The following is a 21139-nucleotide window of genomic DNA, read 5'->3' as shown; positions in this document are numbered from 1 at the left end:
AAAGACTACCAGATTTACCACACATTCGACTAACCACGGGAATTAGGATACTTCGTCAGCGATTTTATTTCAGATTAAGGTTAGAAATATTTTATTCGCTGTGTTCAATATTCGACACATAGTGGCATGGCAGGCCCGTACCCAGGAGGGTGGAGGGGGTGCGAACACCCCCCCCCCCCCCCCCACACACACACACACAACGGCTGAAAGTCCATATTTGGTTCTCAATAGACGTGCTATTTGAAGAAAAAACTAAAAATCATAAGCTAGATCACTCTGGTATGTAGCCAAATCCGACAATAAACGTCCCGTGGAGATACTGCAAAGGCGTAAAAAAATCCCTTTTTGTTCATTCGGAGGTGGTTAGATTTTTATCAGAGAACTCCCTCCCCCCCCCCCCCCCCCCCCCCCCCCCCCCCCGGGAAAATTAGGTCCACTTTTTTTCGGATTTCGCACCCCCCTCCCGAATTAAGAAAAATCCTGGGTACGGGCCTGAGTGGGTGGGTCTGCATTTTTGTTTATTTTATTAAGAAATCGCTGACAGTTTCATTTGACGTTTGATTGAAAATTGTAGTAATAAAAGATAATAATGCATTCAGCTTGACAGTTTACGTGACAAAATGCTAATAAATTTCACACGTAAACTTATAAGCTAGGTCAAATGTCCAAGTAAGAGAACAGAGATGGCCTTGATGTAACTTCGAATATAATTAAAAACGAAGGGACATTTTACATTGATGTTGTTTTGAAAACAAATATATATTTTTAGACGTTTAGACTTAGGTAAAGTATGTTTTGTGAACGTCGGAAACACAGTTTTACCTCATTCATTTTTTTTACGTCCGAGTTGTAGGTTTAATGTAATTGACAGTTCAAAAAGCGTGTCTGTTGGCCTTGTCTCGAAGTCTGAAGGTGACGTGCTAAGTCGAATAGAAATAGTCACGTGACGGTATAAGAAGCCGTGCGACACAGCACATCACAAAACACGCACATCAAACTGAACGGCGGCTGCGAAACACAGAAGGAGTCTGCTTTGTGTAAGTATTTTTTTGTTTCATGTGATAATCAAACAATATATCTATGAGCACTAGGCTCTGGCTTTAAATCGTTACGGTTTGCTTTATATTCTCGGCGAAATTTAGCGTGTTTTGATGCTGTACTAGAATAACGTGTTCAAAGTGAAGCGACCAAATGTTTACCTACCGTTCCTTCTAAACCACAAACTCATGATTTTCGCTTAAACACACATAGCTTGTGTTTTCTATGTAATGATTCTTGATCAAGCCCCTTTTTATAATGATGGTGGCTGTTTGCGAGTACTATTTCGTGTTATTTGGATAGAAAATGGCGTATTCTTGGCGCCTGCATCATGAAAATGATTAGCTACCTCTTATACTGAATTAAAATGGCCGAAGCAAATTACCGATGTTTACTTCATTTCTAAACTCTTTCATATCAAATAATATCGTATGTGAAAATTTTAAAAGCAATGGTTAATTTTAACTTATGTTTGATATTGCGTGCCTTTACTTAATAGCGACCTAAATCCTCATCACGAAATTTGAATTTTGACAATTTTGAAAAAGAAACGAAGAAAAAGAAGAGTTCTTATTGGTTTCTTTTTCAAAGTTTGGACAGACTGCAGTTGTTGATGAAATTTCGACAGATACCTTAACCGAGATTCTCGATGCGGTTAAATCAAAGTTTTGATCAAGAAAAATATTTTTGATATTTGTTATTTAGCTCATCATTCTTGCATTTTTTTTGCTCTAACGGCAATAAGGGATGGAATGCAATGGTGTAACGAAAATGAGTTTTCCCTACTTCTTACCAACCTTGCTATTTTCTTTTGAAATTCCACGAAACCTAGAAAACATTATGTCAAATAATATTACTTATGTGCTTTTTCCTTTGATTTAGTCAAAATAAGATTCTCATAATTTTTCTTCCTTAGAAAGTAGCCATGATCCTATAAAGTGTTTTTCCATAAAACCAGCTGCTATTTCTTGTGTGTTTTTTAAGACAGAGTGGTTGTTGATGAGGCATAATGTGAATGGACCAGAGGTCAATTAGATTTTCATTAAAGGAGTGTTAGTATATGATTTCTAGACACCAGAACCCAAAAAAGGATATTAGGGCACCCCCTGTGTACAGGAAAAAAATGGCTATTTGTTTTTATTAGCCAACATATTATTTGGAAGCCAGAAAAGCCCCCCCCCCCCCCCCCCCCTCCCTGCTTCCTCCCCCATTCCACACATATCACATAATAACTCTAGGATCTGATCCTATATACAAAGAACTGTTGTTATGGTTTTGGAAATATACTTCCAAATGCAAAACGATGTTACTACAAAAACTGCATGCTTATAAAAAAAGTTGCATTACATCAAAATTAAGTTACAACATCATAAAATATACAATCAAGGATGAGGCTTAAGAAAGTAGAAATTTGCTACTGTTAAATTCTTGTTTACTTATTTTCTGTATTTTCATGATTTCCAACATATCTTGCCTTATCACAGGTCACTTATAGCGGTCAATGCTCTAAAAATGACAGGACCTGATTGCTAGCCCTTGCAAGGACACCCCACAGGGTGTAGATACAAACTAAATGGGTAGGTAGTATTTCATAGAAGTGTTTTTATCATCCCAGGAAAGTAGGTGCTCAGATCAGATCTTTCAAATGATTTATCTCCACTAAAAAGTTATTTGAAATATATTATTGTAAATAATCATGGAAGCCAATTTTATCTAATATTGGTGCATCTTGTATTAGAGGGGAATATATCCGTCTAAAAATTGATGGTAGTCTTATAATAATATGGTTGGTGGCAGTCAATAAGCATTTAAAAAATCACTCTTTTGATTGACACAGACTTCTTAGGTAGTTTATGTTCTGATTTGTACTGTTATAGGTTCTTTGGCATGCTTGATAAATTTCATATCTTAATCAAATTTTCTTGCATCCTTGTTGGTTGTTATTTGCTGAGACTTTCAAGGTGGCAACAGCTGGGCATGTTATACTATATTTGCATTTCCAGAAATGAAACAAAAGTGGATGATAACAAGGGTTCATTTATTTATTCATTCATTCATTCATTCATTCATTTATTTTTTTGCAGCTTTTTCAAAATGGCACAAAATTGTTTAAAGACAACTACTTTGAAAAACAAGCATCCAAAGACATTGAGATTTCACAGCAAGCAAAAGCTGAGTGAACTCACAAAGAAGCGTGAGATGATTTCAGGGTTTAAGAAGGCGGTTATAATATGTGACTCTGCGGATTTGAGTTCTAGTGACACCACCACATACAGACCCAACAACATTGTAGTAGAACTACTCAAGAAAGATCCACTCAGATATGGAAAGGTTACTTTTTACAAGTTTACATCAGAGAAGGAAGTCAGAGAGGAGCTGTGCAAGCAGTTCTCAATTCTTAGAAATAAAAGGCAAGCTATGATAATTAGCAGTAGCAAACTCCCCCCCCCCCCCCCCCCCTCAAAGTCCCCCCTATGTTTCCAGATCGACAACAATCACAACAAAAGTTCTGGATTATAGTTGCGACTTAGTTGCGTGGATGTGCCCCTCCCAAACTTTATTAATGTTTCTGTATTGCCCCTCCCCAATTATTTCGATGCCTTCTGCAGCTCTGATTTAGCTACTTGCACAGTTATAAAAAGATACTTTGTTGTAGGTTCTGGTTCGCTTCTGCTGATCAATATGGCAAGCTGAATTTCCATACATGGGATGAATGGACCGGCAGAAACATCAGGCGATGGTTGCCTGGGAGCTCAGCCATGTACCTTATCCTCGAGGTAAAACAATGGTTTTAATCTTTGCTGCATCTGTTTATTCATTTTATTTTAGGCAAAGCTATTTGCGCGTAAAGGTACAGTCAAACACCAAGTTCTTTTATTAGTTTTGAGCACAGTAAATCATTCCGCTCCGGTACACCGGGCATGCCCGGTACAAGTTTGCCTAGGAATTGAAAACATTTAAATGAAGTGGTACCGCTTTTCTATTGACACCTGGGTTGTTATACTGAGGACTTGGCAAAAGCCATAAAAAAACTTCATTTTCACCTGTGTCTTCATATCTGTTCGTTTTCAGGGTGATGGAAGAAAAGTGCCAACGTTATCAAACATCCTAAAAGGGGAATCGCTTACTTATCCAATAAAAGGGCAACCGTGCAGCTTGGCATTCTCAGGGTACTCTTCAAGTAGCACTGATGGCAAGTCAAAGAATTCGACCATTGATTTGGTGTCGTCTTCATCTTCATCGTCGACGCTAGGAAAAGCTACAAGCGACAGTGCAGTTAATATCGATAAAAACGCAAGCGACAAGGCTCCGAGTGAGTCGGACTCTGCTAGTAGTCTGCTTGTACTGTGCGACGACGATGACCGAGGTTCGACGTCCACGTCTTCTTCAAGTATCAGGAACTCATCACGGAAGAGTCCTAGTTCAGTGAGTGCGAAAGGTTTGGGAAGCGCTTTTCCTACTAGTTACGCAGAGGATGTTAAGAATAGTGAGGTTGGAGCGCCAGTCAAAAGAAAGGAGAAGAAGCGAAAGCACTCGGTAAGTGAGGAGAAGAAGAGTTCTTCCAAGCATCGCAGTATGACCTGTAGTCCGGATGAGCAAAGTCCAACCTCTAAGCGCTCAAAACTGGATTCAGAGGAAAAGGCCCTTCGATTGTGTCGACATCTTTCCTCGGCATCTTGCTCTTCCGGAAGACCATCTGTAATTACGTCACTGCATCGTAACTCCGAGCCGTCTAAGTCTCCGAGGAACCCACTTTCGATACCTTTCATCAACCCATTCTGCACAGTACCAAAAGCAAACGATAAGCAAAACGAACAAATCAAATCAATGATGAAATTCCAAGAAAACGTTTTGCGTAACCTTTCAAACAACGAAAACAAGGTAGGGGCCTACCAGCCCCCTGTCGGCGCGTATGTAGTCCCTCAGGCTATGTTGCCGTGGAAGCAAGTAGGGACTAATAAGGGAGAGGCTCTAGGCATGCCCTCTGCCGGTAAGGGCCCAAACTTGGCGTTTATTCCCTTGGCATTTCCTCCCCCCACATACCCTCTCGGTGCTGTGCCAGTTAAGGTAGTCCCGGTAGACAGGCAAGGCCAAGAGATCACAGACGAGTCCAAGAAAGGATCAGATGACGACACTCGAACAACACAGAGTGAGTACTCATTGAATTTAATGGTTCTGAGTCCATGTCAAAGAATTTCATTATGGATAAGACTATGGCTAGGGGATGTGGTTAGAGAATGGTTTTAGAAATGTGCAGTGATGAACTTGGACATGAAAATTTGCGCCCCCTTTTGTCGTCAAGTATTCATCAGTAAGTTGACGACGAGTTCAAATCTCTTTTCAGCGAATCAGGCACGTGCAACAAGACCCCCACCTCTCCCTCCCCCACCCCCTATGCTTTGCTTTCCCATTAAATTTAGCTTGAGAAATCCCTTATGAACTTTTTCGTTTGCCAATACGCAGATATATTTAAATAAGCTAGAGTGAATAGATAGAAGTTTGTCACTCTGTGTTGGCCATGAGGAGGTGAAATCCTATGGGCACGCAACAGTGACGTAGCATCTTTAACATAATCCTCACAATGACCATTATGTGAGACAAATAGAGGATCTAGAGCTCTTTTCTGTCCTTAACTCGCGCCTATCGCCAAGACAACGTGCTCTTGGGTTTGCACATGTCAGGGCCTCGTGTAGTTGTGGATTCTTTTTGGCCTCCGGTTACGATTTACTCCATTAAAAGGAAATAGGGAAATGGGGGCGGGAATTACACACCAAATACATGTATTTAAGTTCTGTAAAAACCCTCAAGGGAATGTGGGCGAGTCCTTAATTACAAAATAAGTAAGGATTTTAAAGTTGGCGGGAATAGATTTTTGGATTATTTTTAAAACTTACAGCGGCGTAGCCAGGATTTTTAACAGGAGGGGGCCCAAAAGGCCTTTTCAAGGCATTATCTCTTGTGTTTTAGATAAAATCTCATACGTTTACTGTATTTTGGCTGCTAGAAGGGGGGGGGGGGCCGGGCCCCCTGGGCCACCACCCTAGCTACGCCCCTGCGTTATTCTTGAAGTTTTGGTAGTTTTAACCAGATGAACCTAGATTTTAAATACACGAATAAAAAGGGTTTGAAATTAATAAGTATTTACCCCGTCCCTACGATTTGATTTTATTCATCAGGTAGAGACAACGAAAACAAAGACACGAGGGGGTGTCTAGAGTCTGATCAAGATGATTCTTCTTTAAAGGTATGTCTTGGCCGGTTTGGTATATAGACTTTGGCATAGTCTACATGGGTGATAACTTTGTTGTATCTGTTTTTGGCAGGAATCCCCGCCACTCGACATATTTCTTGACGAGGAAAAAGTGGAAGCAAAAATACATAGGACAAGTGAGTTTTATAATATCAAGAGACCATCATGGCCTCTTGATCATATTGATTTTTGACGTTCGTAAATAAGGTTCATTTTTCTACACTTAAAAAACTCGAACATTTCGCTTAGGTACCATCACGCATTTATGAATATTGCATTAACGATTTATGTGAGAATTCGAGCAGCTAAAATATATTTTTTTTTCACTCGGCCCTGTTAGTTCGAACCAAGGTTTTCCTCCCTACAGTGTCCAAGTTTGGCGTGGACCCAATGTTTTTTCGCTATTTTCACACACAGTTTTTCGCTTTTTTCCAGTCCCCCCTCCCCTGAGGGCCTTGATACTCAGGCTACTTGCCCCAAGTGTCGTGGCCGCCATCTTGTCGTGGCCGTGTGCGAGCTGAAGGGAGGGGGGAGGGGTAAAATTTGATCGTTTTCGTGGAGAACACGGTCTGCTACGTTAAAAATAGGGACCCAAAGGGTACACGAGTCTAAGTGCCAACTAGCCTGCGTAGCTGGCGATTATGTCGAGTATCAGAGCAGTCAGTTTCTATCCGGGAATACTTTAACTCGTTCGTAGTTTGTTTCGTTAGCTCATTTTTTTTTTTGCCACGTTAATCCAAATTCCCAGTAATAACCGGGCCCGTTAGGGTACTGGGAGAGTTTTGCTTGCGGTAGCGTCCTGGTTGTTTACGGGTTCACGATAAGCAAACTATAATTTTCAGAGTTATTGAATAGATTGGCTAAATAATTATTAAATATCAGTAAAAAGCGTAGATTTGTCGAAGTCTGTAGACAACTAGTACCCCAGACACTGCTGTGGCAGGGGCGGCGGAGTGGTCCCATAAATGGGATAGGGGGAATGAGGGGGAGGGGTGGGTAGTGGTTTCAGGGGGAGGGGTGATTGGTGGTTTCAGGGGGGGAAGGGGTGGGTGGTGGTTCCAAATCCAATTTATAAGAACGCGGGGATTTTAAACTGTTCAAAAAAATTGTTATCGGTTGCATACATACCGCTTGAAAACCGTTGGTTTAAAAAAACGTTCATATATATCTAAAGAAACATCCGCTCAGAAAAGCTTTCAAGAGTGTGGGGCCTGGCGCCCCCCGTGCCCCTCCCCTTCCGCCGCCCCTATGTGGCATCGGCACTTTTCAAAAAAGAAAGACAAAGAACAAGTAGATATGTCTCAATTTGTAGCAAAACTTCCAACACCTTCGCAAAGTTGTTTACATTTTTTGAGTAATGACGCAGCTGCTTTGTCTCCTATTATCTTTGTTCTACAAAGGAGTTCTTTTGTCTCTATTCTTTTCGTTCTTTGTGTCGAGGTGCGGATATTGTTTATTTGCCCAATCAAATTGCAGCTTGAAAGAGCTGCGTACTGACCCCATTTTTAGGCACACAGTGACAGCTAAATGTCAAATCATTTGGCAGAAAAGAAACCTGATTGGCTGGTAGGGAATCCCATAAAATAATGTTAGCCGTGATTGGCTCACTCCTTATCGGGCAGTGGAGTGGTTTCCTCAAAAGGTGAAAACTCACTACAACTCGACACAACTTGAAAATGGCTAGATTTAATCGGAAAAAAGCACCAAATTGGGTATTTCAACTTGGCTAATTCTAGATGAATAGTTGGTGTATAAATTCAGCTGGAAATATTAAGGAAAAACACCGTTTTGGGTATCAATTTTGGCATTTAAAGTAGTTCCCGGTAAGTTAACGGGAGCTCTTGAGCTCCCGTATGTTACCGGGCGAGGTACCGGGATTTTTTCCGGGCCCGAAAATAGCGGGCGTTTGGAGAAACACCTGAAAAGTTTATCGGGGGCTTCCCGGTGACTTTCCGAGTTTCAAGGTTAATGGGGACTTTTAAGAAACGACCCTCGATCTTCTAATATCAAGGATTGGGGATGATCTAGTGTCAGATATTGTAATACGTGATCCGGCACTTTCTGATCTCCTAGCTGTCCACTGTAAGTTACGTTTAAAACAACCCCCTTTGCAAAGGGCAGAAGTTCGATATCGTAAACTTCGTTCTGTAAATATGGAACAATTTTATAATCTCAAAAAGTCTGGACTTTTCACAGATGACATCACTGATTTTTCTGATCTTGTGAAAAACACTTGAAAAACATGAAGCGCCCCACCAAAACTTTACGACCATCGGCTCAGTGGTAAAACGAAAACGCAGAATACTAGAGTGTCGCTGGCGTAAATAAATAGTTTGTCGACAAAGAGCTGTGTGTTAAACAATGCAATGAAGTCAACTCGGTGCTCAAAGAGGCTAAAACCTATTATCTCAGACAGCTCGTCAGATCCAAAAGTCCTCTTTAACACCGTTGATACCCTTCTCCACCGCAAGGTAGTATAAAGCGTTTCCTAACAACTTACTCAACTACTGAGCTAGCAAATTATTTTTCAGACTTCTTCTCTGATAAAATAGCAACCATTAGATCTGAACTAAACAGTGCTAGTGGCCAGACTCCATCTTCCTTTTCGTTCTCCGAAGGTAAAGAAACTACTTCTACCTTCTCGGAATTCTGATTGTTGTCCCATAAAGAAGTTGATCTTGTGAGCTGGACCCCATCCCTGCATCTATTTTTAGAGGATGTAAAATTACCTTATTGCCAGCCATAACCAACATAACAAACATGTCACTACAGTCGTGGTCGATGCATACCAAGCTGAAGGAGGCGGTTAATAAACCTAACTTAAAAAAAACATTCTTTTGAAACTGAAAAATATCAGAGTTTCCGGTTCATCTCTAATCTGAAGGTTGTTTCTAAGGTTCTGGAGAAGGCAGTCGCCTGCCAATTGAAAGACCATATCTGTGATAACAACCTTGAAGAAGCTCTCCAGTCTGCCTATAAACGGTTCCATAGCACTGAGACGGCCCTTTTAAAAGTGCAAAACGATATTCTCCATGATATTGATGATCATAAATGTGTTATTCTTTTACTGTTAAATATGTCAGCCGCTTTTGATACGGTGGACCATGAGATATTGTTTGAGAGAATAAGTAAGCGTTTTGGAATCAAGGGCAGCGTGCTGAGTTGGTTTCGCCCTTATCTAAATGACAGGTCTATGTCCAAAGAAATGCGCTATGGTGTTCCACAGATTTCTGTACTGGGCCCAATGCTGTATGTTATTTACACCTCGCCTATCGGTGACATTATATGAGGCTATGGACTTAACTTCTATCTCTACGCTGATGATACACAGCTATATCGCTGTTTCAAGCAAACCCCTATTGATAAATCTGCCTCCATCGCAAAAAATAAAGCGTATGTTCATGACATCGATAACTGGATGACAAATAACAATTGGATAAAGAAAAGACTGAGCTACTAATTCTTAGTGCTTAACATCGTCCTCCCCCGACAATAGAACCAGTCAATGTTTCTGGTGAAATTATTCTACCAACACCATCTGCAAGGAATATTGGGGTTATTTTTGACAAAAGCGTGTCCCTTGAAGTTACTAATATCTGCAAAGCATGCTTTTTCCGCCTAAGAAATATAAGCAAAATTCGTGACTGTCTATCCGTGTCGGACACAGAAACTTTAGTACATGCTTTTATTACATCTAAATTGGATAATTGCAGCTCATTGCTATTTGGATTACCAAATTGTTTAATTGATCGCCTTTAAAATGTCCAAAACGCCGCAGCGCGTCTTATCACCGCACTAAAAAATGTGAACACATCACACCTGTGTTAATTAAGACAGCTTCACTGGAATCACGGAGGTATGTATACAGGCTATGGCTTCCCATGTCCCAACGTATGAATTTAAGACTTTTACTTATTATTTACAAAGCGCTGAATGGCCTAGCACCAACCTACATTGCAGAAATGCTGGAGGCATATAAACCCACAGTAAATTAACGCAGTCTTCTGTAATAGGTAACATATACTTAGACAGTGCGCATGCGCACGTTCAACCCACATGGAAAACTTTCTTGCAGAAACCTGCGTATAAATATTTTTTCGGCTTTAATGCTTATTGACCGTAGAGGTCACAGGTCGACAGAGGGCGTTTTATACTTCCCAAACCTTTAACCGGAAGTTTAAAAATAATTCAAGGATTACTGTGTTGCAAAAAGCACAGTAAGAGCACAAAAAGTTCACGCAGGTGAGCAGGCAGAACGCGTACGCTAACATAGAGTCTAGGATGCTCAAAGCACCTAGACTCAAAAACGTCTCTGCACGGCGAATGGCAACCGGAAGTTCAGCTTTTTCCTTCTTTGTAAAGTTTCCGCTAAAGCACAATTGAAGTAGACGTATAAACTTTGATCACGCGGGCTCATATAAGAAACCTACTCATTACGTAATCTCCTTTGGTTGCCGTCCGTTGTCCGGGGAATGACTTGTTCTCTCAAGTCCCCTAACATTCTTTTGCGTTCAATTCACCAGATGATCCCGATAATTTGTTGGAGGATATGTTACCCCGTTCTGGGTTCTGTGAGGTATGCCTTTGCCTTATAATTCATTTAGCTTTTCAAAAATAAAGAACCAAAAAAAAAGTTCAAGAGACCCACTCAATATAGCGTGTAGTGTCCATATCATAGCTTTACTTGACATAACTCAAGGTAACAAAACAAACCCCTTACGATAAAATGAGTAAAACAGAATTTCGGCCTGTAGAGCTAACAAAAGCTTGTTGCCCAGCCAAACATGGGCATCGGCCACATGTAACAGCAACGACAAATACTATACCATAGAGAAAGCTTGACTGGATCGTTTTAATCACAAGTGCAAATGCTCTTACGAGTTGGGCATATTTTGGTCCTTTTAGGGAGGAGACATGTTCACCCTGTTCCTAAAGCACCCAATCCAAGAGGGGTTCTGTAGGACTAGCATGGTGGCGAGATTCGGCAGTGGTACGCCGGTCAGTCTTCAGATGATCAACCCGTTTACACTTCGCGGGGCAGCCGTGCCAAGTAAGTCCTCGCCTGGCCTCTCCATGCCGTGAAGACTTATTGATCTGCATTGTTATACCCCTGTTGGTTTCTATGGTGAATATTCAACAAGTGTAGATGCTGTTGATGATTATTACTTGCACTGCTAGCTGTATATAGCAGGGCCGTAGTGATGCCCCCCCCCCCCCCTCAATATTTTCGAAAATTATAAGGAAATGACCAGTAGGAGCGTGGCTGTGCCTCCCCAATATTTTCTTAATGTTTCTGTATTGTACCCCCCTCCCCCCAAATGTTACGTGGCCTGCTACGGCTCAGTATTGCCAGGAGCCCGAGAGGGGGATTAAAGATTCAAAATGGATTTGGTTCAAATTTGGTAATAGATTGACATTGATGTTTGGTAATAGATCCCCGGCCTTGTGTGGCAAATAATTATGATGAAGATTTTAATAATAGTAATTTTCTGGAGGAGAGGATTGTGAATTCCGACGTTTAAAACCCCTCTGTTTTTACTCAGTTCATATTCTCATTTCTTCGCATCGATCCAAAAGTTGTGTAAACAATATGTTACTGCTGGAAACTGCTGTAAACCGATGCCAATCAGTACATTTTAGTAGCGAACTAAATCCAATTGAATCGTAGAACTCAATCCACCCTAAAATAAAAAAGTTGTTGCTAAAGTATTAAGAGATTCAGGGGGTGACGATACTTTCTTGATAGGACGATAAGACCATGACAATAGTATAACACAAGCCTGGTCCAGTGTCACACAAGTCTTTAGTGTGTCTTTAGTATTGCAGTATTGCAAACTGTTTTATTTGTGATCAGGATCGCATCACGCTGGTCGTGTCACGGTTGTGCTTGAGAATGCCACAGGTCAAGCAATTGGCACTGCAAGTTTTGTATACAAGGACAACCTGATAGTTTCATTCCAAACGTTGCTCTCGTCCAGCTATGGTATCCAGATGGTACGCGCTCTCCTCAACATCGACGGTGAGTGGCAGGCGGAAAGCTCACATGCAAGCCCCGCAGCTGCGGGTTCAGTCAAAACAAAATTTGACTGTTTTTTTTTGTCGTTTTTTGAAAAAAAAAATACTTCTGTGGTTGTTGCAGACGATTCTAACGACGAGATCTTGGAGCTGCTGGTGTACATGTCGGCCAAGATGAACTTGAAGCAGCTTGTAGAGATGATCCTCAACTCAAAACGAGGGGAGGCTTTGTGCATGAGGATGAGCGTGAAGTCCCGCCAACCCGAGGACGTCGCGCGGGTCGTGGGACATCTCCACATGGTCAAGTCTTTAAAAGCTCTGAAAAGCAGGTTAGATTGTGGTTATGGGTGGGTCGCGGTAAGGTCGAGCCCGCGGGTGGTAGACCACCTACTTGATATGTTGTAGTAAAAGGATAAGTCGCTGGTATTTGTGGGATGCAGTCATGATTGTATTGGCCGTGAGGTCGCATTTAGGTGAAGGTTTTGGCCATAGTGGGTGGCGCTCTCAGGTAGCTTGTGGTAAATCACCGAGTCGCGAGGGAGGCGCTAATTGGAAGCGGGCGATTATTTCAAACTTCAGCTTTAATTGAATAACTATCATGTCTTTATTCTAAGTATCAAACTAAAACCATCAAGCTAAATAATCAAACAGTAAGAAATTAGACAAGAACAACCCCAAATCAGTATATTTACATATGCTTTTGATTCTTAGGTTCAAGTTGAATAATGCACCCTCAGAGCAAACACAGCCGAAAGACTCAGATACGCTAGAAAACACGCCAGAGATCAAATCTCAAAAGGGTAATGGATCTGCCTTTTTGTAAGAGCTCTGTTCCTTTTAATTGATGGACGCTGACAATAATTTTCTTACGTTCTCAGGACATAAAGAGGCTTGTTCAGAAGACGGTAAAGTACCAAGTCAGAAAGGTGAGTTTTGGTTTGCGAAATATGCCTAAAATGGTGTACAATTATTGGCTTGAATATACTCGCCTTGTCTTGAAGATGTGATGCCACGATTGTGAAGAATGTTGCAATAAAAAAAAACACTACTTGACTATTCAATTCATCAATTAGCAATAAAATCAGTCAGCTTATGATATATATCAATTCACGCTGCCAGCGTAAATACGCTCTTATGAGTCCTGATGTTTTCAGGTTCATTGCAAGAGACCGACAACCTCATGATGCTTTCTGCCATAGCAAGTCATATGGTGACAGTACAAACCGCAAGCCCTCCCCATGCCAGTCACAGCTACCAAACCACCAACACCTCAAAGGAACCCAAAAGCGCCTCCAAACGAACGACCGGTTGTCCCAATATCCATGGACACAACGCAAGCATAAATGGTGGTAACTTCAAACCTCATTCAGACGGCTTCCTTAAGAAAGTCTTCGTGTTGCCCTGGCAGTCTCGTTATCTTCCTTCTCAGTCGGACTTGTGCAAGCTACGTGCCACTAGGCAGACGTATGGGAAGGTGATGTTCAGTGCCGACATGAACGAACCGGATGTGATGTCACGGATACGAAACTCATTTGCACATATCCGGGAGTTAGAGTGAGTGGTGCATATGTTTGTTCAATAACACAAGTTTTTAATTGTTCTCATAAAATTTAGAAGAAAAAAAATGAAAAAAAGATGGTGCATTTCGGAAGCCAATCACCCTCCCTGTACCCTGGTCCCAGAGCCTTGTGCGTTTCTATTTAGTGGCCAGCGAGGTTCGCTGGCCACTGATTGTAAAGACACTTGAGGCTCCGGGACCAGGGTACCCTCCCTGAAGCTTGGTAAATCCTGGTGGCTAGGAATGACAACTATTTTTGCGGGGGAATGGGGGAAAAGATAAGAATCTGATGAAGTGCAATGTCTAGCAAACCCCTGGGGCAGCATTCACAGCATGGGATTTAGTAAAAGGGAAAAAACCTTGTTTTTGATATTCACACCTGTTTATTGTGCTTGTATGCAAGATCTCTACTCAAAGCCTAATATCTGCAATTACCACAAAAAACACTAGGTAAATCGTTTCTTTCTTATTTTGTTTGCAGCTTCAGGCTTGCTGTTGTAGACCAGACTGGAAAACTTGTGTTTTACGATGGGAAGTGGACAGGCAGAATAATTCGCAAGAAATTACGAGGGAACTCTGTCCTTTATGTTGTACCATGCCAGAAGGACTGGAAGGAAGAGGAAGTTGATGGGACAGGTTCTGCAGACAGTTCATGCTTATAGTATAAGCCAAACATACAGAAAATATGTTAGCTGTTGCTTGGAGCATTTAGAATGTTGTGTTGAAAGTAGAGATGCTAAAATATAGATATATTTAATAAAGCTTAAGTTTTCTATTGCATATATCTTTCATTACTGATCTAGCCTTTGATTTCTGGTAAGCACCTAAAAACATAGAAATTCCAAATAACAAGTAAAATGTAACTTTAAAACACACAGATTTTTCCTTTTAAAAAAGTGAGCAACAAAATTGGATTAAAAATGATTAGTAGAAAAATATCACTGACCTCCCTGTCAGATTGCAAACCCTAATTCTCTATGAATATTATTCTGTATGTTGTACCATTGGTGGTTATTACGGACCAGATTTACAACGACATAGACTTGAGGACAGCGCACACGCAAGATTTCCGCATGCTACCTTATTTTTCTTTTAGTGCCACATGTGGGCCGTAATTGTCCCTCTGCCGTCGTGAATCTTAAAAACCCTATTAGGAAAGAGGGGGGGGGGGGGGGGGAGAGGCTCCCTCTACTTTTAAAATGTCAGTGGTGGTATCATATATTCATTCTAAATTTCTATTTGTAACATAGACGCCTGACCACAAGGAGAAAGAGGGTACATTTTTTTTTTAATTCAATACAAATTACTTTTTTAAATCACCAGGGGAGAAAGACATCCCTATAACAATGACATAAAAGAAATATTTATTAATACATTTTTATATCTTATGCCATTGAATATGGGTACAAAGGATGCCACCATTTCAATACTTTCACTTCCCGAGCAGGGTCTAGAATAACCTGTATGCCTGACTCCCACTGGTAACGGCCATCATCCCTGTGTGCATGAAATCTCATTTTCACTCTTTGGTGCTTCATTCCTGCACTCAATCCAGTCAAAACTTCAGTCAATACCAAACCTATAACAGGAGGAAAAGGTATATAATTCATACATACTACGGAAAACACTGAATTGTTCTCTTCTGGGTTATCATTTACATCATCCACAGTGGCAAACCATTCTGGAGTATACGTTCTGGGCTTTTTCTGCCCTGTTCTTTTATTTAGTTTGAAATAGAAAATCCACACTTTCTTTCCGCCTTTAGAAATGACTCCCTTACACCATGTTGATAAGCATGTGAAGTGTAGCAATGAGTCAGGAGGGTTATGCCCGGTGTCTGCGTTTGGCTGGATTCTCACACTCAAAGGGTCATAGCAATGGAACAATGCTCTGATCACTCGAGGTCTCAATCCTGGTCTACACTTGATCCGATCAGGTCTTAACTCTAATGGCAGCTTCTCTGGGTCTGGTATAAGGCGGTTATAGAATGAAAGCCAGAAATTGGAGGAGTTAATAACCATCTGGGTCCCTCTACAAATAAGAGAAAATGTCCTCACATCTTCAGGCTGTATGTACTTAGCAATCATATCCCACAAATCTAATGGATAGGTTAGTTCACCACTAAATTCATTATTGCTGTCTGATTGTTTGCCCTTTTCTTTCTTCTTTTGTTTGGTGAATGTTGGTTTCGTGTGGTGCTGTACTTCATCGCCGGTTTCCTTGATTTTTGCATCGTCTGCGGATTCTGTCTCCGATTCAAAATCTTCTCGTTCAAACCATAACAAGTCATCTTGCTTCATGCTTGGAGAGCATATCACTGCAAAAGAACGATATACCCGGGATCATTATTATTACGTAACACACGTTTTGGATTACTTTCGCTTTTTGCTTACCAGGTTTCCGAGTGTGTCCTCGCGATAATTTTTTCAGCTGCTCTTTCGCATCTTGGACATCAGCAAAATCCTTGATGGACACATCTAAGAAAGAAAAGCAATAAATCTTTGCATTATCATCGAGAAGAGATGATATTAACTAAGTAAAATAAAATGCAAAATGGCTTCCTCGATTCTTCGATGTGGCTTTACCTTCAGATGTTATTTCTCGTTTTTCTATTTTATATTTCACTTTTTTTCGCTTTGACTTCTTTTTCGGCATTTAATCCACGTTATTTTAATTAATCAACAGTTCAGTTGAACGCTTCTAAAAGTATGTTTTCGAAATCTAAGGAACAACTAACGCTGTTTGTTTTCCTCGCTGTGGTCTGACTTGTTTTGGTCAGGCGTTCCTAGGTTTCCGAGAAAAAGTGGTGACCAAAACCACAGGCAGCCCATACTGATACCGGTGAGAATACTGAATGTACCACCGTGACCGCGCTGGGCTGGGCTAGTTTGCTGATTTTTCATTGGGGATCTTTCCCTGGGTAGTAGTGGATCTAGGGGGAGGGTTTAGGTGGTTTATACACCCCTTTGGGCTGCCAGAAAACCTTTTAAGGCTTAAAAGTTACTTAAAATAACAAAAAAATTACCCCCTCCCCCCTTTGTCACTGAGCCAACCCCCCCCCTTTAGCCTAAAGCCAGAACTTCTCTCCCAGTGAAGCTCAGCAAAAATGTCGTGAGCGTCACCGGACGAGAGAAGTCTGAAACCCAGGGTATGGGGATCTCATCATTTGCGGTAGGCGTTATACCAACAACAGTAATAAAAAATAATGCGCTCGCATAAAAAGAATGCTTTGCTTTTTCTATCATGGCTAATGCACAGAGAAGATGCATTCCCTACTTTTTAAAGCAAAATGTTGGTTGTCTTTATTTTTGATGGTTCTAGCTGTTCATTTTACGTTTTATCCAAAACTGCACGCATGCTCACATGTCTACAAGCGCCTGCAAAGAAGTATTAGATGGGCCTTGCACTAACAGGAGACATTGGCAATGACATCATCTTAATGCTGGGGCGGTACAGAATCCCAATGGGGGAAGCAAGGGTTTCAAGAAAGGAGTGGCGGGCGGATTCATTGTTCTTCCGTGAATGTCCTTATATTTGTTATTCTCGAGGGAAATATCTGAAAATAGTGCGTGGGGGGGGGGGGGGGGGGGGGGGGGGGCTGCGTCTGTCGGCCCACCCTTGATCCGCCCATGGTATGTGACCCATCAGACAATGCTGGTATAGTAAAGGTGCATACGATGTAAATAGATTTACATAGGCTGTTTTTATTGGAGAATTGCCGTGTTGGAAGCTACGACTCTGCTCATTTTTGGTGTATGTGTGTTTTGTTTTTTAAATCAAAGGATTTGCAAATCATGCCCTTAAGATTTTATACCCTATATATTAAAGAAATCTTCACAAAATGCATCGGATTTCAAATATCATGTCTATGGTTGTTGTCGTTTTACTTCGGTTTACCCTGCGTTTCGTTTTAATTTTCCCCTCCCTCCTACAGAGCGAATAAGTCAAAATTTTCACAGAGAAGAAAATTCATTTGTAAAATATTTGCTCTGAGCACCTGGCTATCAATCTAACACTACTGAATTGGACTTATCAGCACCTGAAGCGACTAAACATGAGACGAAAAAATGATTTGTTTTTCGTTAATGTCGCCAGGTGAAGATGACATTTTCAATTCATGGTAAAATTTCTACAATTTCGTGTTCCCTCTATTTGCATTCGGTGCTTCAAAGACTTGGGCAACTACTTATTCCGTTATGGACTTTTCTGTTTTTTTTTTTTTTCTGGTGATGTTTGGAAAAGAAAATATTTAATTTTCGACGATATTTAAAAATACATAAAAAGAACGCAAAAGAAAATATTTAATTTGCGATGATTATTAAAAATACCTAAAAGGAGGAGAAACGACTTGGAGACTTGAAGGTTCGATGGCACCTTTCTATTATTGCTAGAAGTTTCACGACAACTTTGACGGTAGGGGGCTTTAAAAGATGTTAGCTTTAGTATTTCTATAGACGTAGATCATAGTGCGAAGCTTTTAATATCTAGCGCAAGAGTTTCGAATCTGTCGTGTTTACCAATCCCATATCCTTGTTTTCATTTTGGGAGGTGCGGGTATATAAAAGACCTTTCACTCAAAAGACGAGTGATTACGACAATCTTGGAGTTGCATTCGCGTTGAATTAATATGATGTTTGCAGTGTATACACATTTACATTCAACAGTGCAAACAGATGCCCGCTCTTGTCCAACCAGAAAGCACCTTCGGGCGACATCGTTTACATCTCCACAAATTATCTACGCGATCACAATTACCTTCCTTCTCGTCTATTGAAGTCAAGTTATATATTTTCGAGTCTTGTAGACATCTGCTTTAGTCTGCTAAGTCTCCAATGGGATAAAAGACGGTTTATCACTAAACTAGAAGTAACCGCCTTATTCCCATTTCATATACTTGGTCTTAGCATGAATGAAACTTTTGGCTTCAAACTGAATGGCACGATTGGGCAAATAAGCATGGCATTTCCCAATGAAACAAGGGAGACATTTTGTTATTTTCTCCCAGATGCAGAGTTTGATAAGGTACCGTTAAGATACAGAAGCAACTTAGTAACGGCTATCATCAATATCGTTTTCGCTCCCATAGCCGTGCTGGCTAATTTCTTGGTGGTTTACGTGATTTTCCGCACACCTAATTTGAGGCAACCATCGACAATTCTCCTTGGTTGCTTGGCGCTCTCCGACATTTTTGTTGGTTCTCTGGTTCAGCCAAGCTATGTGGCATTCCGACTAATGGAAAATAAACTTCATTTCGTCCCTTGTTTCGTACGGATGTTGTATTCCAACGGTTTCTACATATGTTATGGAGTTTCTTTCATGACCTTGAGCGCAATCAGCTTTGAGCGTTTTGTGGCGTTAACGCTTCATCTCCGATATCGAGCTTTGGTTACGACAAGTAGACTATTGAAGATTGCTATCGTCATCTGGGCCATAGATATAATCCTAACCGGTCTACAGTGGTCTGGCATTAACAAAGTAATTTGCGCAATCCATTTAACTTTGTGGATTACTTGCCTTCTAACCTCAGCTTTCATCCACTTCCGCGTCATCAAGATAGTGAGAAGACATCAAAAAGACATTCGGCAACAGCAACTTCAAACAGCATCTCTTAGCTTTCACAAACAAACTAAATTAGCCATGAACATTGCCTATATTGTAGGCTCTTATTTCTTATTCAATTTTCCCGTATTGTTTGTAACCACATTTCATCAAATCGCAAGTGGCAGTTTGGGAACTTATGCATTCTATAACTGGACCGAAACAATCGCATTTTTGAACTCATCAATCAATCCACTCGTGTGCTGTTGGCGAAATAGAAATATTCGAAAAGCAGTTTATCGGCTTATCAAGACTGGATTTTGCAATAACGATAGTATAGCTACTGAGGAAGAGTTTTCGCACTCGGGAAACAATAAATTCATAGTGAGATTTGCCGCGAATGGTCAAAAAACGAGATACGATGGCACTGCTAATGCTGGTTGCCCGGTTGAATCCACAGACGGTGATGGTTTGGATGCACAACAAGACAGGAATTAGTCAATGAATGACTTTTTATTATGTGGAAAGATTTTTTGCCGATGATAATGCGAAACATTAGGTAAACACTTAAAAATAATCAAAATTGCAACAAGTACAAGTTTACTTTTAGCAACACCTAAGCTGTGGCTAACCACAGCTATTGGAAAAAAATCGAAAATAGTCATTAGGTTGTTGAATCATGAGTAGAAGAACCTTGTTTTACTTTTCTTTTACTGCAGAAGTTACCCTGTGATGTTCTAGTAAATTATATAAAAAAATCCGAAAGGCAGACTATTCAATAGGCACTAACTGGTCACGTGACTTTTTTGAGGCAAACTAAAGCCAAAATAAACACAGAAAACACTGCGCCTTTCAAGCCAAAGAATGACGAAGAAAATACAATATTTAATTGTATAATATTTAATATATAGCTTATTCGTAAGCGCTGAATAAATTGCTTTTTTGTTGTTGTAGTTTTGACGCCAAAAGCCGAGCGCGCATTTGCCACCCAAACAGTCACGTGATCTGTCGCCTATTATCAATAAATCATTATTTTACCAACCACTACTTGTCTCTCAGGGGCGGATGTTGACATGATTTCTTGACAAGGGGTGGGGACGGGCGATAATAAAAATATGGCGATATTTTGATTTTTCGCAAATCCTGCATTACATGGTTTTCGTTTCATTGTAATTAGCATTTCAATGAAAACCCCTTTTTGTTTGTATTTTGTGGTATTGCTGTAATAGAATTTAAGTTGAAGGAAAGTGCATTGTTTTTCATTTCTTTCAAAATTGGAAAATGACTCCCCCGATGTCCCGATTCAATACCCTGTGAATCTTTCAATGCTCTGTAGAAAATTGGAATTTCAAATTAAATTTCCTTTTTTTTTTAATTTCTATTTCATGATATCAAAATCACTTTCATCCCTGGCAGTAAAGCTGGGCGATTTTTAAATTTTTTTTTTAATTGGCCCTCTCTCCGCAGGAACCATCATGGTCTCTGAAACTGGGAGCTTTCAAGGAATTACAAAGAAAAGCTTGGTTTGTGTTTCTCTATCCCCTTCTCTTCTTATTGCAAATTTACAACGAAAGCTTCAAAGTGCGCAAAAATACAAGAGTGCGCGAAAAAAAAAAACCCTAAGAAGTGTCGGTGCGCGGCAAACAGGCGGAATTCATATTTTGCTGCTATAATAACATCTCTTAAGCACCTTTATTTTATCTTCTCTGTTTTCTTTCCTTGCTATCTCAAGTTTTGCA

General features: G+C 40.6%; 3 protein-coding genes across 5 annotated transcripts; 2 read left to right on the top strand and 1 right to left on the bottom strand.

The window, feature by feature from the left end:
- The first annotated feature begins 929 nt into the window (after positions 1–929).
- On the top strand, positions 930–14642 carry LOC116613058. Of its 2 annotated transcripts, none has more exons than XM_032373658.2 (15): positions 930–1037; positions 2523–2615; positions 3123–3449; positions 3695–3815; positions 4111–5188; positions 6216–6283; positions 6363–6426; positions 10813–10865; positions 11195–11339; positions 12144–12308; positions 12429–12633; positions 13016–13104; positions 13183–13230; positions 13459–13858; positions 14344–14642. In XM_032373658.2, the coding sequence occupies exons 3-15, from the start codon at positions 3133–3135 to the stop codon at positions 14522–14524; spliced, it is 2934 nt and encodes a 977-aa protein (XP_032229549.2). In that variant the 5' UTR covers positions 930–1037; positions 2523–2615; positions 3123–3132; the 3' UTR covers positions 14525–14642. The 2 variants fall into 2 exon arrangements, with proteins under 2 accessions (XP_032229549.2, XP_032229548.2); XM_032373657.2 differs by having other exon boundaries at positions 6360–6426.
- A 424-nt stretch (positions 14643–15066) lies between these two features.
- LOC5505239 (putative transmembrane protein 183BP) lies at positions 15067–16633 on the bottom strand. 2 transcript variants are annotated; one of them, XM_032373659.2, is made up of 4 exons: positions 16448–16633; positions 16256–16339; positions 15920–16179; positions 15385–15441 (listed from the first exon to the last, which is right to left on the bottom strand). In XM_032373659.2, the coding sequence occupies exons 1-4, from the start codon at positions 16515–16517 to the stop codon at positions 15430–15432; spliced, it is 426 nt and encodes a 141-aa protein (XP_032229550.2). In that variant the 5' UTR covers positions 16518–16633; the 3' UTR covers positions 15385–15429. The 2 variants fall into 2 exon arrangements, with proteins under 2 accessions (XP_001626089.2, XP_032229550.2); XM_001626039.3 differs by having other exon boundaries at positions 15067–16179.
- Positions 16634–18493: 1860 nt separating this feature from the next.
- Positions 18494–20647, top strand: LOC116613061 (G-protein coupled receptor 12-like). Its single transcript, XM_032373666.2, has one exon. It carries the CDS (start codon positions 18768–18770, stop codon positions 19896–19898), a length of 1131 nt encoding a protein of 376 aa, XP_032229557.2. The 5' UTR covers positions 18494–18767; the 3' UTR covers positions 19899–20647.
- Positions 20648–21139: the final 492 nt, after the last annotated feature.

This window comes from Nematostella vectensis, chromosome 1, assembly GCF_932526225.1.
Source record: "Nematostella vectensis chromosome 1, jaNemVect1.1, whole genome shotgun sequence".
Classification (NCBI taxonomy): domain Eukaryota; kingdom Metazoa; phylum Cnidaria; class Anthozoa; order Actiniaria; family Edwardsiidae; genus Nematostella; species Nematostella vectensis.
The sequence above is the reverse complement of the archived record's forward strand: the minus strand, read 5'-3'. Positions and strand labels throughout refer to the sequence as shown.

Coding starts and splice junctions, on each gene's coding strand:
- LOC116613061 (XM_032373666.2), top strand. CDS start 18,768: ATGAATGAAACTTTTGGCTTCAAACTGAATGGCACGATTGGGCAAATA.
- LOC116613058 (XM_032373657.2), top strand. CDS start 3,133: ATGGCACAAAATTGTTTAAAGACAACTACTTTGAAAAACAAGCATCCA. Junction 6,284..6,359: donor AAGATGATTCTTCTTTAAAG/GTATGTCTTGGC, acceptor ATCTGTTTTTGG/CAGGAATCCCCGCCACTCGA. Junction 10,866..11,194: donor CCCGTTCTGGGTTCTGTGAG/GTATGCCTTTGC, acceptor TGGTCCTTTTAG/GGAGGAGACATGTTCACCCT.
- LOC5505239 (XM_001626039.3), bottom strand. CDS start 16,517: ATGCCGAAAAAGAAGTCAAAGCGAAAAAAAGTGAAATATAAAATAGAA. Junction 16,340..16,447: donor ACGAGAAATAACATCTGAAG/GTAAAGCCACAT, acceptor TTTCTTTCTTAG/ATGTGTCCATCAAGGATTTT. Junction 16,180..16,255: donor AGGACACACTCGGAAACCTG/GTAAGCAAAAAG, acceptor GTTCTTTTGCAG/TGATATGCTCTCCAAGCATG.